This window comes from Euprymna scolopes, chromosome 15 (assembly GCF_053919585.1).
Source record: "Euprymna scolopes isolate OS-2025 chromosome 15, ASM5391958v1, whole genome shotgun sequence".
Taxonomy (NCBI): domain Eukaryota; kingdom Metazoa; phylum Mollusca; class Cephalopoda; order Sepiida; family Sepiolidae; genus Euprymna; species Euprymna scolopes.
The window spans coordinates 127,376,807-127,392,125 of record NC_136496.1 but is presented as its reverse complement, the minus strand read 5'-3'; the positions used below and the strand labels follow the sequence as shown (position 1 = coordinate 127,392,125).

At 35.0% G+C, this 15,319-nt stretch overlaps 1 protein-coding gene across 1 annotated transcript in view; it reads left to right on the top strand.

Annotated features, from left to right (window-relative positions):
- Window positions 1–15,319, top strand: part of LOC145294126 (glutamate--cysteine ligase catalytic subunit-like) — a 178,851-nt gene that overhangs the window by 49,256 nt on the left and 114,276 nt on the right. Inside the window, exons 6-7 of the mRNA XM_080141230.1 lie at window positions 2,001–2,059; window positions 10,125–10,342. Coding sequence (XP_079997356.1) covers window positions 2,001–2,059; window positions 10,125–10,342 — 277 coding nt within the window. The remainder of the gene's footprint in view (window positions 1–2,000; window positions 2,060–10,124; window positions 10,343–15,319) is intronic.

The following is a 15,319-nucleotide window of genomic DNA, read 5'->3' as shown; positions in this document are numbered from 1 at the left end:
TAATTTTTTTTGCAATTCGTTAAATACATTTTTTTGAAATTCGTCAAATATATTTCTTTTGTGATTCATCAAATATAAGTTTTTTTTGCAATTCGTTTAAAATATTTTTTGCAATTCGTCAAATATATTTCTTTTGTGATTCATCAAATATAAGTTTTTTTTTGCAATTCGTTAAAAATATTTTTGCAATTTGTCAAATATATTTCTTTTGTAATTCGTCAAATATAAGTTTTTTGCAATTCGTCAAATACAATTTTTCTTTTCGTTAGTAACTTGTTTTCTGTCATCATCGTTTTTCGTTAGTTGCAGAAAATCTAAACATCTGCATTTGAACAATTCAGACTAGTTGGTAAGTTTTATTCTCCTGGGTTCTTCATTAGTCTGTAGCAATCACATATTTTTATATACTTTTCACCAAAACTTGGAAAATTCCATTAAATCCGTGGCGCGTTTTTCTGCGCAAGCCTAAAACTTATTATATTTACTAACGAAAAACAAAAACACTGTTTTATTTTTTTTAAACCAAAAATGTATTAATAAACACATTTCTAAAATTCGGTATTAATGCACTTGATAGTTTGTTGTCGAACCTGCTGCATTTAATTTGTCTTTCATTTTCGTGGCAACACCAGATCCAGGCTTATTTTAACTGTGATCCTGTTTATCCATCTTATTTATAAGAAACAACAGTGCACTGCCACGTATATTATGCATGTTAGATGTTTACAATAAAGAATATTGATCGGTATTCATTTTAAGAGAGTAAAACTACCTGTCTGTGAAACAAAATACAGCAGAGATGCTTTCCAGATAACTACAACATGGTCGTTTTCAAGTCGAATGTAAAAAAATTCTTGTCGAGTCGTCTTAATAAATAATCACATTATGTCTAGTTTCAACCATCGTTTCCAATCCTTAGAATGTTTGTCTAACTGGTCACCTGACAGTTATTAACTTTTATCCTCAAGTAGCCTTCAGGCTTTCATAAGTGATGACACATTAGTATTTAACAAAAAAAAACTTACCTTTTTCCCGATTCAAGTAACTAACCCGAGCTGCAAGGGTGACCTCTCCAGTGGCGTAGCAACTATTGTTGGGGCGGTCGTAAGATTGGCTCCCCACCCTGTTGGCCGTTGATAATCTGTTAACTTTCAATATATACCCAAACCAAAACATATAGTGCTCCAGCCTTAGTCGTTACCGTTATGCATACAAAGGAGCTTAAGTTGACTTATGCCTGTTTAAAAATTTTGATCCCTTAGCAGTAGTCCACAAAAAAATGTAATCATTTGACCTGCCTTGTGTCGCTATGCGACCTCACGCCTCAGAGGAGATGCAGTTTGAAAAAAAAAATGGAGACAGACAGAGGGATATAGTGATTTTTATATATAAGACTTACTTAAACTATGTTTTAAGTTCTTTATTTCAAAATACTTTGTACTATATCGAACCATTCGATCTCACGTAGTCAGCATGTTATTTTTACCAGCTTTTTAAGTTATGAAAAAGAAACTTTAAAAAGTTCCAATGAAAAGCTTATGCGGATTGATGGAAGATTAAATTTTTTTGTGTTGCAAATTTTTTGTTTTACCGTTCTTTTTTTTTTTTTTTTTAAACTAAACTGCACAATAGCCAACATTTTTTTTTTCATTGTCTTCAGTCAAAGGGTAGAAATAATTGAGTACTAGCAATCCGAAATATTTTTAATGAAACTGCCAACCGACCTTGCTACCTCAACTGTTCTACATTTATCTTTGTTACGTTTCAAAACTTTTGAAAATTTGTGCTACTTGAATTATTCAGATTATCCTTCTCATCCAATATAAGAATCCAGTAAAATCTTCATCTAAAAAAATTCCAAAGGAACCAAATATCACAAATTTATATGAATTTTAACTAATTTTTACAAACAAGATAAAAACATTTATAAATAAATTGAACGGACAGAAAATATTTTGCTTTAATATAACATTTTTAAATGAATGAATTTTTTTCTTAAGGAGTTTCTCCGAAAGTATTGCGGGAAGAAGGAAAGAGAAACCGGCAATCAATATCCCGAGTAAGTATTGATTTTGTTTATTTGATTGTATGTAATGATAATCACTTTTTATTTACACTAATTCCCTGCTAGCATGTAAAGATGGACATGGATTTGATGATGATGATGATGATGATGATGATGATGATGATGATGATGATGATGATTGTAGTAGTAGTAGTAGTAGTAGTAGTAGTAGTAGTAGTAGTAGTAGTAAGTGAAAAGATATTTGAAAAGAGAGAAGGGACTGGTATACCGTTAATATAGGTTTTATTAACTAACAAAGAATTCACTGCTGTGATTCTCGTACAGCATTATAATGGCAGAATAGCTTCTTCCCGCGAAGGGAAATAATCTCCTTTTTTTTTTACTTGGGAGTCATCGCTTATCAAGGCCCGAAGGCCACTCAAGGATAATGGTTAATGAATATAATGTGGTAGTGTAGTAATAGTTAATGGTGTGAATCGGGTAGAATTTGATTATTTATGGGGACGATTCAACAAGAACTTGTTTACATTGGATTTGAAGGCTACTATGTTGTATTCAACTGGGAAGCAGAACAGCAGAACAGTGTTTCACTGGCGGGCTGTTCTAGGAAATAAGCTTTGTTCATAGAATCTACGTTTAGATTAGGCACAGTTAGAAAGTGAGGTAAATCGTTTATAGTGGTTGTAGCTAGTCAAGTATTTTGGTGAAAGTTTGGCAAGGGGGTACCATACATTAGAGTTCAGTCGAGCATCTGAAAATAACGATAAAGCAGAGACAGGCTTGCAACGTCTCTTCTGTGGGAAAGAGATTGCAGGGAAGGTTTTGAAGTCGGTTTTAAACTCTATCAAGACTGAATAGGGTTCGCCGAGCAGCTTCTGCACAGATGTGGCAACAGTACTCTATTTTAAAGCGTATCTGGCTCTTATACAGATAGAGGATTGCATTGGCAGTGAGATATCTTCTGGACCAGTAAAGTGGTTCAACCATTTTCCAGCAATCTTGGCCACAGATTTGATGTATGCATTCCATTTCAGATCAGAAGTGAAGATCAGTCCCAGAAGCTTGTCAAGACATGGAGTTTCTTCAAGATGAGCGCGATTCATTTCAATTTGGGTGTGATGGGGGCCAGGGCGATTATGATGAAGGGAGAGAAGTTTGGTTTTTGATGCATTAAAATTAACCAGCCACATTTTTCCCCATTGCATGACATTCTCAAGATGAGAAGAGAGAAAATCAGAAAGATCTTAATCATTGCTAGTCTTTAAAGTGTCGCCATAGATTGTAGTGTCATTTGCATAAATGTCTATGAATGATCTAAGAATGTGATTTGGGAGATCATTAACGAAGATTAGGGAGAGAGTTGAGCCCAGGATGAACCTTGAGGGACACCATGAGTTTCTGATTTTTGCTCATCATAAGCCTATCAGAGAGAAAGGATTTAATAATTGAGATGACATTTCCAGCAATTCCATAGTTGGCGATCTTGTGAAGCAGACCTTTATGCTATACTCTATCAAAAGCCTTGAATATTTCAAGAGCTATTGCTCTAGAAACGGCGCCCTCGTTGAGAGATTCAAGATCCTGTGTGATATTACAGTTAGTACGTCAGCTATGGCATTTTATTACTGTTAGGGGTCTTTGGAAGAGATAATGCTAGAGGGGCAAGGGTAATTTGAAACTCTAACATGTTTGCCTTCAAATGTTATTATGAAACGGTTTTGAAGGGGATAATTAAGGGTTGGCTATCCAGCACCAAGTTATGAAATCCTGATATTTACCAGAGATTCTTCATACTCTCGATGATTTTCATACAGATTCGTGGAGATTTAGGTTCTTAATATTAATCTCTTGGGAGGTGTTAGTTTCTTCAGGGGTAGGCAAAGGATTCTTTTTCTCCTCATCGGCCACACCTTCATCAGTAGGTAGGTCTTTAGAGGCCTTGGGGCCTGCAGAGTTGTTTCCATTATGAAGGTCTTCTTCATTCGAGGAGTTAGGAGCTATATCACACACATTGATAGTAGTTTCAATGACAGAAAATATCTAACAAAGTAGCTGGTGTAACAGGAAGGCCGAGCTGACTAGTTTTAGTGTAATTTCTGACATATATGACATATATAAGACCTGGTTTTGCCCAAGAAAGAATCAAAGATCCGGAAGTGGATTTATGACTATATTTGAATAGTCTGTCATGAGAAGTCACATTAGTGGCAGTGAAGACTATTGCTCTAATCGAGTGGAGAGCATTGAGCAGCACGTCTTCCCAACAGGGCAGTTACATGTTGCTATAATATAAAGTTATTTGCATGGCATTCTATAAAGTGCCATTGAATTTCTCAACCTGTCCATTACCTTCAGGGTGGTGTCTACTTGGTCTAAAGGTAGCAATACCTTTTCTGTGTAAGAAGTTTTTTATTCTCCCACAAGGAAGTTAGCAGTTCAGTCCATATATATCTTATCAGGCATACCAAAAATTGAAAATAGTTGATTTAAACAGCAGATAATGGTTTCGCTTGTTATGTCCTCTTGGGAAAAAGCAAAAGGAAAGCAAGAATGCTCATCAATTATAGTAAGTAAATATTTGTTATCATCATGTAAGAAGTTAGTAATGGGCCTTTAAAATCAAGTTCAATCGCTGGACAGGTAGTAGGGCTTTTATGAGTGTTACTGCTGACAAATTTGTGCTTTAGATACTGACAAGAGGAAATTTGTGCTTTAGATACTGACAGGAGGAAATTTGGGCTTTAGATGCTGACAGGAGGAAATTTGGGTTTTAGATACTGACAGGAGGAAACTTGGGCTTTAGATACTGATAGGAGGAAATTTGGGCTTTAGATACTGACAGGAGGAAATTTGGTCTTTAGATACTGACAGGAGGAAATTTGGGTTTTAGATACTGACAGGAGGAAATTTGGACTTTAGATACTGACAGGAGGAAATTTGGGCTTTAGATACTGACAGGAGGAAATTTGGGCTTTAGATACTGACAGGAGGAAATTTGGGCTTTAGATACTGACAGGAGGAAATTTGGACTTTAGATACTGACAGGAGGAAATTTGGGCTTTAGATACTGACAGGAGGAAATTTGGGCTTTAGATACTGACAGGAGGAAATTTGGGCTTTAGATACTGACAGGAGGAAATTTGGGCTTTAGATACTGACAGGAGGAAACTTGGGCTTTAGATACTGACAGGAGCAAATTTGGGCTTTAGATACTGACAGGAGGAAATTTGGTCTTTAGATACTGACAGGAGGAAATTTGGGTTTTAGATACTGACAGGAGGAAATTTGGGCTTTACATACTGACAGGAGGAAATTTGGGCTTTAGATACTGACAGGAGGAAATTTGGGCTTTACATACTGACAGGAGGAAATTTGGGCTTTAGATACTGACAGGAGGAAACTTGGGTTTTAGATACTGACAGGAGGAAACTTGGGCTTTAGATACTGACAGGAAAGGTAAAAGTTAGTTATGCTTTTTATTTGGTCAAAAAGAATGGGAGATCCCTTGTTTTGATAAAATGGCAGAGCCGTGTAACAGCAGGATAGCATAATCGAATATGCAAATCATGAAGGTATTGCAAAGGATGAGTAAGAGCTAAGATCCCAGAGAATGTGTCAGCAGCTGCACTTTCTGTTCCTGGATGGTACACAATGCTGAATTTGAACTGTGACACGGATAAATACCAGTAGTGTTCCTTAGAATCTGGGTGACAGCAAGTCTCTCTAGATTTCTATTATTCTCCACTTCTTTCAATAACCTCTGCAAATGACTTTGTGTCATCGCAACAGCCACTTACCATTGATTTCTTGCTGGCAACGACCATTGATCTTCATGTCTGTGATAGAGAGGTTACAAAGAAGATAGACCTGGTCGAATTAAATTGCAGATACATTTCTGCACTTAATCAAAAACTTTCAAATATGACAACAATACTCCATACATGATCTGGTAGTAGATTTGTAACTAGATTTGCGACTAATCTCAGATATGAGAAAGTGGGTACTTATGCACTTATTGAACCGTACTGAAATAATAATGTTATTATTTAGAAAACCATTCTTAACATTCACTTTCCAGAGCTCCCACCACTTTTTCAAGCATCTCAACAACTTTCTGCATGAGAAATGCTTTAAAAACCTAAGTGACATCAAAAACACCTTCAGCGACTTCATCGCCACCAGAACGCAAGATTTTTACGTTACTGGCATAAACACACTTGTTTTGCATTGACAAAAGTGTGTTGCTGTTGATGGTGCTTATTTCGATCAAAAGATTTTAGTTTGAGCCGAGATATGTTCATCTTAATTTAAAAGTTAAAAACTGCAAAACTGATGGAAGAATTGTCAGCAAAAAGGCAAGCAAAGAGATCAACCTCATCCTTAGAAGGTGGAATAAACTGAAGACCGTTAAATAGAGGAAGAATAGCAGACTTGCCATTAAGTACACTTTTCTAGATTCTCCAAAAATCATGAGAAACTGCTTTAACAAAATTAATTTAAATTGTAGAAAATAAGTTTTGTCTTTTCAGCCAGAATGTGCTTCGATTAACATGCTGCACTTGTACCTCCTCAACTACATACATGACTATCAGCAAAATCGCGCCTCTTCATTATAGAAGTCCCTAGATGTCGGACGATTTTCTAATCTAAAAGCTTTTTTTTCTTGTCTTTAATATTCCTTTCTTGCTCCCTGTTCCCGATCATACTAATACGCAGAAATTAAAATGTAATGTGAACAAACATTTTGCTGCTCAACTCCCCACACAGATAGCTTCTATAAATTTGACTCCTACCATAGGAGCCCCTTACGCTTCAGTGACAAGTATGCCTTGCTTAGGATGAATAAAAGTAAAAAAAAAAAAAAATCAGACCTTTTTTTTTTAAGTGGAGGGATTTAATGTCGAATCACACTATCTATTGTAAACGATTCATTGTATAACCTGCTCACCACCGTTGTGGACTCTTCTGATTATCAAGGTGATCTAGCCTTCCTCTGACAAAATGTCTCGATGCTGGTTCTAGGTTTATAATCAGTTGAACTGTACAAGCCGTCATCTACCTGTCACATTGTGTTTTTGGTTGGCTTTAATTTCTATCTCTCACCTACACCCTTTTAGCATGACCCCGCCACCCTCTTATTTCATCCATCTTCAATGTAACCCCTTTTCAGGGCTGAACACAACTGTCTCTTGTCACAAGTCTAATTTTTTTTTTTTTGGAGCGTGTGAGTGTAGGCAAAGAAAATGGTTTCCAAAATTAAATAATTCATTTTTTTTTTTGGCGCTTCTACAGTATTGGGCACAAGTAAACATTTCATTCGAAGTAAAAATTCTTTGGTATATTTGCATATCATGTGAAAATAAGTATTAAGTAAGTGTTTGGTAAAGAATGTCGTAGTCACAAATCTTAAAATTATGTAGGTCAATATGCTCATAGTGTGAGTATGTGTGAGTAATATATGCATGTGAGTATTTGGCAGCGTGGCATTGTGCATGTGTGTTGGTTTACCTTGTTCTTGTTAGTGAGTGGGTAATAATTCTTTTCTCTTCACCTGACTCTTGCTAGCATGTAGGAATGTGTGCATAAGATGGAAAAATCTTGTACGAGAGTCTTTTTCACATCTCTCAGCCCAAATGGGGAGAATCGATGTTCTTGGGTTCTTCCATGCAGGTATTGCTGGTGAAGTTTGGAGAAAATGGATTTTGTTGACCAGGGTTTTTATTTTTACATATATGTGTTACATTTTTTGGATTTGGAACGATTTTCATTAGTTGAAAATATTTTGAGTTAACACGTTCCTATATTATTTAATTGGAATTCATTATTGAGATGAGTTTTATTTATTCATTTTTTTTTATTGCAGACTATTATCCTCATCTTTTTTTTAGTTGCTGTTTCATGACGTTTCGGCCAACTATTCCTCTGACATTCGTCAGGTGGTAACCGCGACGGGATAGGAACTCTGAATCTCCTGACTGCATTCACTGCAATTACTGCCTTCCGTGGTTGTTGTTGTGTCACCATGTTTTGGCCAAGTAAACCTCTGGCCGGCTTTGGATAGGATAGAAACCGCTATCTTCAGACAATTCTCACCTGGAACCATAGAGATTCAACATCTCTATCAACTGTGCCACGGGCCTTGAATGGCGATCAAGGTTGAATTTTTTGGTCTTATAAATTTATGTTTATTTATTATATGATCTTCCATGGTCGGGTCCGTACCGAATGGTATATATATTATTTTAATTGGAATTCATTATTGAGATGAGTATTATTTATTAATTTTATTTTTATTTATTACGGACCATTATCCCCATTTTTTTCTTAGTTGTTTCACGACGAAATTAATAAACATTACACAAATCCTACCCAAAGCCGGCCAGAAATGTGGTGAGGCGGCAAAAACTACGGAAGGCAGTAATTGCAGTGGATGCAGTCGGTAGATTCAGAGTTCCTATCCCGTTGTAGTTACCACCTGACGAAGGCCAGAGGAATAGTTGGCTGAAACGTCGTGAAACAACTAAGAAAAAGATGAGGATAATGGTCCGCAATAAATAAAAAAATTAACACGTTCTTGTGAAAACTTACTTGCTTTAGGAAGTGAGGAAGAAAGTGAATTACAACAAAACAGAGAAGAAAAGAGCTTAGCAATTAGAGCCATTTGCTTTTTTGTATTTGTAAGAATCACTTTGCAATTCAGGTGCCAAGACTTAACCAACAAAACATTGAGTTGTTAGTAAAAACCCATCTGTTTTTACGAGGGGCGTGCAATAAGTAATGCCCCTGACCCACTTCCAGTTGTCTGATCTAGCTGAAATTTTGCATGTGCAATGATTTATATATTTACGGGTTATGTGGCAAATTACAGCTCTGAGCTTATTGTGGTTTCTGTTTTACAGGTGTTTGAACTGAGTCAGGTGTGAAATGGAGCTTGTTGAATGTCGAGCAGTGATCCGGTTTTGTATTTGAAAGGACGCACACCACAGGAGACTTTTGATGAAATGAAAGAAACTTATGGTGATAATGCCCCATCATATGACCTTGTAAAACGCTGGCATCATGAATTCAAACATGGCCCTCCTTCTACCATTGATGAGGCATCTGTCCGTCAAGTTGAGGCTGCCATTTTGGAAGATCGGCGCATTACTATTTGCTAAATAGCCCAAGATGTCAAGATTAGTACAGGATTTGTGGAAACTATCATTCATGACCATTTGCATATGCATAAGCTGTCGGCCAGATGGATTCCCAGGTTGCTCACACCATTCCAGAAGCGAGAACACATCGAGTGCTCGAGGATGAATTTGGAGATGTGCCAAGAAGATGAGTCAAAGTTTTTCAAGACTGATTACACAGGATGAAACCTGGGTCAATCACTATGATCCAGAGATCAAAGCCCAGTCAATGCAGTGGAAGCACTTGGACTCACCACCTCCAAAGAAGGCAAGGGTGCAGCCCTCTGCTGGCAAGGTCATGCTCACAGTCTTCTGGGATCAGGACGGAGTAGTGATGACAGATTTCCTGGCAAAAGTAACCACAATTACAGGAGCCTATTATGCTTCACTTTTGAGGAAATTAAGGGAAGCTATCAAAATCAAGAGGCGTGGCAAGATCACCAAAGGTACCCTCCTCCTGCAAGACAACCCTCCGGTCCACAACTCGCATGTCGTCAGATCAGAAGCACGGGCGTGTGGTTATGAAATCCTCCCCCACCCCCTACTCTCCTGATCTTGCACCCTCTGACTTTCACCTCTTCCCAGCCATGAAGTTGTTTTTGAAAGGAAAGCGTTTCCTAGATGATGCAGCCTTGATTTCTGAAGTAAAATATCAGAAACATGAACTTTTTCCTCTTCATTTTAAAAATCATACTCCTGGGCAACAGCTAGCCAGGATAGCTAGTTTCATATATAAATAAGATCCATTGGTAGCTATATCATTTCATTATGTACATTCATATTTTCTTTTCTAATTTTTTTTTTCGTTCCAGGAAAGGTCTTCTTTATTAATCCCATCACTAGACACCTCCAAAGAAATTTTTATAAATAAATATTTAAAATATTTTTTCTTTCATATTTATGTTTCCTGACAAATGGTGAAGTCTTCAAAGACAAGAACACATTATCTCCCTTTGTGGAAAATTTCACTCACATTGAAGACAATGGACAAATTAAAAAGGCAACAAAAGTCGATCACATTTACATGGATGCCGTTGGTTTCGGGTTTTCTTGCTGCTGTTTACAGACAACCATCCAAGCAAGCAACATCCAAGAAGCTTTCATTATCTTTGACAACTTGGCACCCATTTGTCCAATCATGGTAAGCAAATTTGCAATTTTGTTTAGGTTATAATAATTATTAGCAGGACCTGTGGATATTGTTTAGGTTATAATAATTATTAGCAGGACCTGTGGATATTGTTTAGGTTATAATAATTATTAGCGGGACCTGTGGATATTGTTTAGGTTATAATAATTATTAGCAGGACCTGTGGATATTGTTTAGGTTATAATAATTATTAGCAGGACCTGTGGATATTGTTTAGGTTATAATAATTATTAGCAGGACCTGTGGATATTGTTTAGGTTATAATAATTATTAGCAGGACCTGTGGATATTGTTTAGGTTATAATAATTATTAGCAGGACCTGTGGATATTGTTTAGGTTATAATAATTATTAGCGGGACCTGTGGATATTGTTTAGGTTATAATAATTATTAGCAGGACCTGTGGATATTGTTTAGGTTATAATAATTATTAGCAGGACCTGTGGATATTGTTTAGGTTATAATAATTATTAGCAGGACCTGTGGATATTGTTTAGGTTATAATAATTATTAGCAGGACCTGTGGATATTGTTTAGGTTATAATAATTATTAGCAGGACCTGTGGATATTGTTTAGGTTATAATAATTATTAGCAGGACCTGTGGATATTGTTTAGGTTATAATAATTATTAGCAGGACCTGTGGATATTGTTTAGGTTATAATAATTATTAGCAGGACCTGTGGATATTGTTTAGGTTATAATAATTATTAGCAGGACCTGTGGATATTGTTTAGGTTATAATAATTATTAGCAGGACCTGTGGATATTGTTTAGGTTATAATAATTATTAGCAGGACCTGTGGATATTGTTTAGGTTATAATAATTATTAGCAGGACCTGTGGATATTGTTTAGGTTATAATAATTATTAGCAGGACCTGTGGATATTGTTTAGGTTATAATAATTATTAGCAGGACCTGTGGATATTGTTTAGGTTATAATAATTATTAGCAGGACCTGTGGATATTGTTTAGGTTATAATAATTATTAGCAGGACCTGTGGATATTGTTTAGGTTATAATAATTATTAGCAGGACCTGTGGATATTGTTTAGGTTATAATAATTATTAGCAGGACCTGTGGATATTGTTTAGGTTATAATAATTATTAGCGGGACCTGTGGATATTGTTTAGGTTATAATAATTATTAGCAGGACCTGTGGATATTGTTTAGGTTATAATAATTATTAGCAGGACCTGTGGATATTGTTTAGGTTATAATAATTATTAGCAGGACCTGTGGATATTGTTTAGGTTATAATAATTATTAGCAGGACCTGTGGATATTGTTTAGGTTATAATAATTATTAGCAGGACCTGTGGATATTGTTTAGGTTATAATAATTATTAGCAGGACCTGTGGATATTGTTTAGGTTATAATAATTATTAGCAGGACCTGTGGATATTGTTTAGGTTATAATAATTATTAGCGGGACCTGTGGATATTGTTTAGGTTATAATAATTATTAGCAGGACCTGTGGATATTGTTTAGGTTATAATAATTATTAGCAGGACCTGTGGATATTGTTTAGGTTATAATAATTATTAGCAGGACCTGTGGATATTGTTTAGGTTATAATAATTATTAGCAGGACCTGTGGATATTGTTTAGGTTATAATAATTATTAGCAGGACCTGTGGATATTGTTTAGGTTATAATAATTATTAGCAGGACCTGTGGATATTGTTTAGGTTATAATAATTATTAGCAGGACCTGTGGATATTGTTTAGGTTATAATAATTATTAGCAGGACCTGTGGATATTGTTTAGGTTATAATAATTATTAGCAGGACCTGTGGATATTGTTTAGGTTATAATAATTATTAGCAGGACCTGTGGATATTGTTTAGGTTATAATAATTATTAGCAGGACCTGTGGATATTGTTTAGGTTATAATAATTATTAGCAGGACCTGTGGATATTGTTTAGGTTATAATAATTATTAGCAGGACCTGTGGATATTGTTTAGGTTATAATAATTATTAGCAGGACCTGTGGATATTGTTTAGGTTATAATAATTATTAGCAGGACCTGTGGATATTGTTTAGGTTATAATAATTATTAGCAGGACCTGTGGATATTGTTTAGGTTATAATAATTATTAGCAGGACCTGTGGATATTGTTTAGGTTATAATAATTATTAGCAGGACCTGTGGATATTGTTTAGGTTATAATAATTATTAGCAGGACCTGTGGATATTGTTTAGGTTATAATAATTATTAGCAGGACCTGTGGATATTGTTTAGGTTATAATAATTATTAGCAGGACCTGTGGATATTGTTTAGGTTATAATAATTATTAGCAGGACCTGTGGATATTGTTTAGGTTATAATAATTATTAGCAGGACCTGTGGATATTGTTTAGGTTATAATAATTATTAGCAGGACCTGTGGATATTGTTTAGGTTATAATAATTATTAGCAGGACCTGTGGATATTGTTTAGGTTATAATAATTATTAGCAGGACCTGTGGATATTGTTTAGGTTATAATAATTATTAGCAGGACCTGTGGATATTCCACAGCACACTCTTTCAAATGCAATATATTCATGTTGGCATTCCGTAGATGTTCAGCGTGAATGGAGATGCTTTGATATCACTGTAGCTCTTTTGCTAAAGCTGCAAAAGTATTTATTTAAGCTAGCAGGGACACCCGGTGTAGCCTGGTCATAAAATATGTTTAAATATGATATTTTAATTCATGCAAATTTCGTCTATATTATTATAGAGTCAATTTTCTATTGATTCTTATATATTATAAACTTGTGACTACAAAATAAAAATATATCCATATGACATTGGTGCATCAGCTCAAAACCAAAACCAAAAATTTATGAAGAAAAAAAAAAAAAAAAAAAAAAAAAAAAAAAAAAAATATATATATATATATATATATATATAGGTTAATTTAGTATCCAACCAAATGGCTACATATAGGCATACATGTTTCGGCAAAAACCCGGCAAGGGAATCGCTTCGTCAGGCCAAAGACATCTTGCCGGGTTTTCGCCGAAACATGTATGCCTATATGTAGCCATTTGGTTGGATACTAAATTAACTTATTTTGGCTCTGTCTAAACATTGAGCACTCTTTTGGTAGACACACTTAATAATTACTACCAATACAATATATATATATATATATATAGTCTTTGAAGTTTTTAACATTTGAAACTATACAAAACATTGCTTTTTATCATTCGTTAAAAAACCATCTAGTCAGTAAGTCATTTAATCACCTGCAATCACTGTATCAACTCTCTCGAATTTACTATAATACCAATTTTTTTATTTTTCAAGGGATCATCAGTTGTTTACCATGAAACACTGTTTCGGGGATTTAATATATATATATATATATATATATATATATATATATATATATATATATATATATATAAAATAAGAAATATCTGCATTTTCTGCTTTATTCTTTAAACTTAATGTTATTAGGTTTTGTATCGGAATTGTATCCAAAATCGGAAAAATCTGATTAAAGAAGGAACAGTCCGAATTTTGACCCAAATTAACACCATGTGCTTCTTAGAAGTTTCATCACTGCACAAGCAAAAGGGTCTGGTGTATAAAGTCAACAGTAGGTTCTTTGATATGACAGTGACGCGTTCAAAGTGTTTCTGTTTAGAGCACAGTTGAAAAATGATAATTGACTTTTGTTTTTAAAACTTTAATTCAAGCCATTATATAAAAATAATTTTGTAAAATTCTTCTCCACAACAATGCCCGACCATACGTTGCTAAACAGACCCTGCAGAAGTTGAATGAATTGGGCTGCAAAACTCTGCCTCCTCCGTCATACTCCCCAGACCTCTCACCTGTCGACTACCACTTTTTCAAGCATCTTAACTATTTTGTGCATGAGAAATGCTTAAAAAATCAAAAATGCCTTCAGCAACTTTATCTCCACCAGAACGCAAGATTTTTACGTTACTGGCATAAATACACTTGTTTTGCGTCTACAAAAGTATATTCATTCTGATGGTGCTTATTTCGATCAATAATTTTTTGTTTGAGCTGAGATATGTTCATCTGAATTTAAAAGTTAAAAACGCATGAACTTTCTTGTCAACTTAATAGTTTCCTGTAACTGTGATACTCTTTGTTAGGAAATCTGTCATCACTAATTCACCTTAGTCCCACAAGAGTGTGAACATGATCTTGTCAGCAGAGAGTTGCACCTTAGGAGTTGCTCAGTCCACTGCATTGATTGATCCCTGGATCAAAGTGATAATCCCAGCTTTCATCCTGCATGATGAGTTTTTTTAGAAAGCTTAGACTCATCTTCTTGGGAAATCTTCAAATTCGTCCTTGAGCACTCAAGATGTTCTCAAAGTTGATCAGAAGCATAACTTATAAACATCTCTCGTATATTGCCAAATGGTTGGTGCTTGTGCATTTATGTTACCGTGCTATTTTTTAAAAAATAGTATTTTTAAGTTAAATTCAATTTTTACGATATTTTTGTTTATAAAATTTTTAGGTGAAAGTACAGAATAGTTACAAAACATCCTTCTCTCCCCATGTTAAGAATGGCTTTTTAAACAATAACGTTATTATTTCAGCACGGTAACGTAGATTCACAAGTATCAAATAGTTTAATCCAAAGAATCAGTGCTTCTTGAAATGTTGCAATAAACAATTATGTCGTCTGCATAGATGTTGAAGAATATTCCATTTCCCAAGAGGTCCAAAGGTTATTTCGTTTGAACATTGCCAATTGACTGTGTCTTGATCTCTGCATCATAGTGATAAACTCAGGCTTTATCTTGCATGATGGGTTTCTTTAGATAAAACTTTGACTCATCTTCTTGGGAAATCTTCAAATTCATCTTTGAGCACTCAACGCGTTCTCAAAGTGAGTCAAGAGCAATACTTATTGAACGTCCCTTGAATATTGCAAAATGGTTTCACCTAGAGAAGCATTAAGATTTTGCTC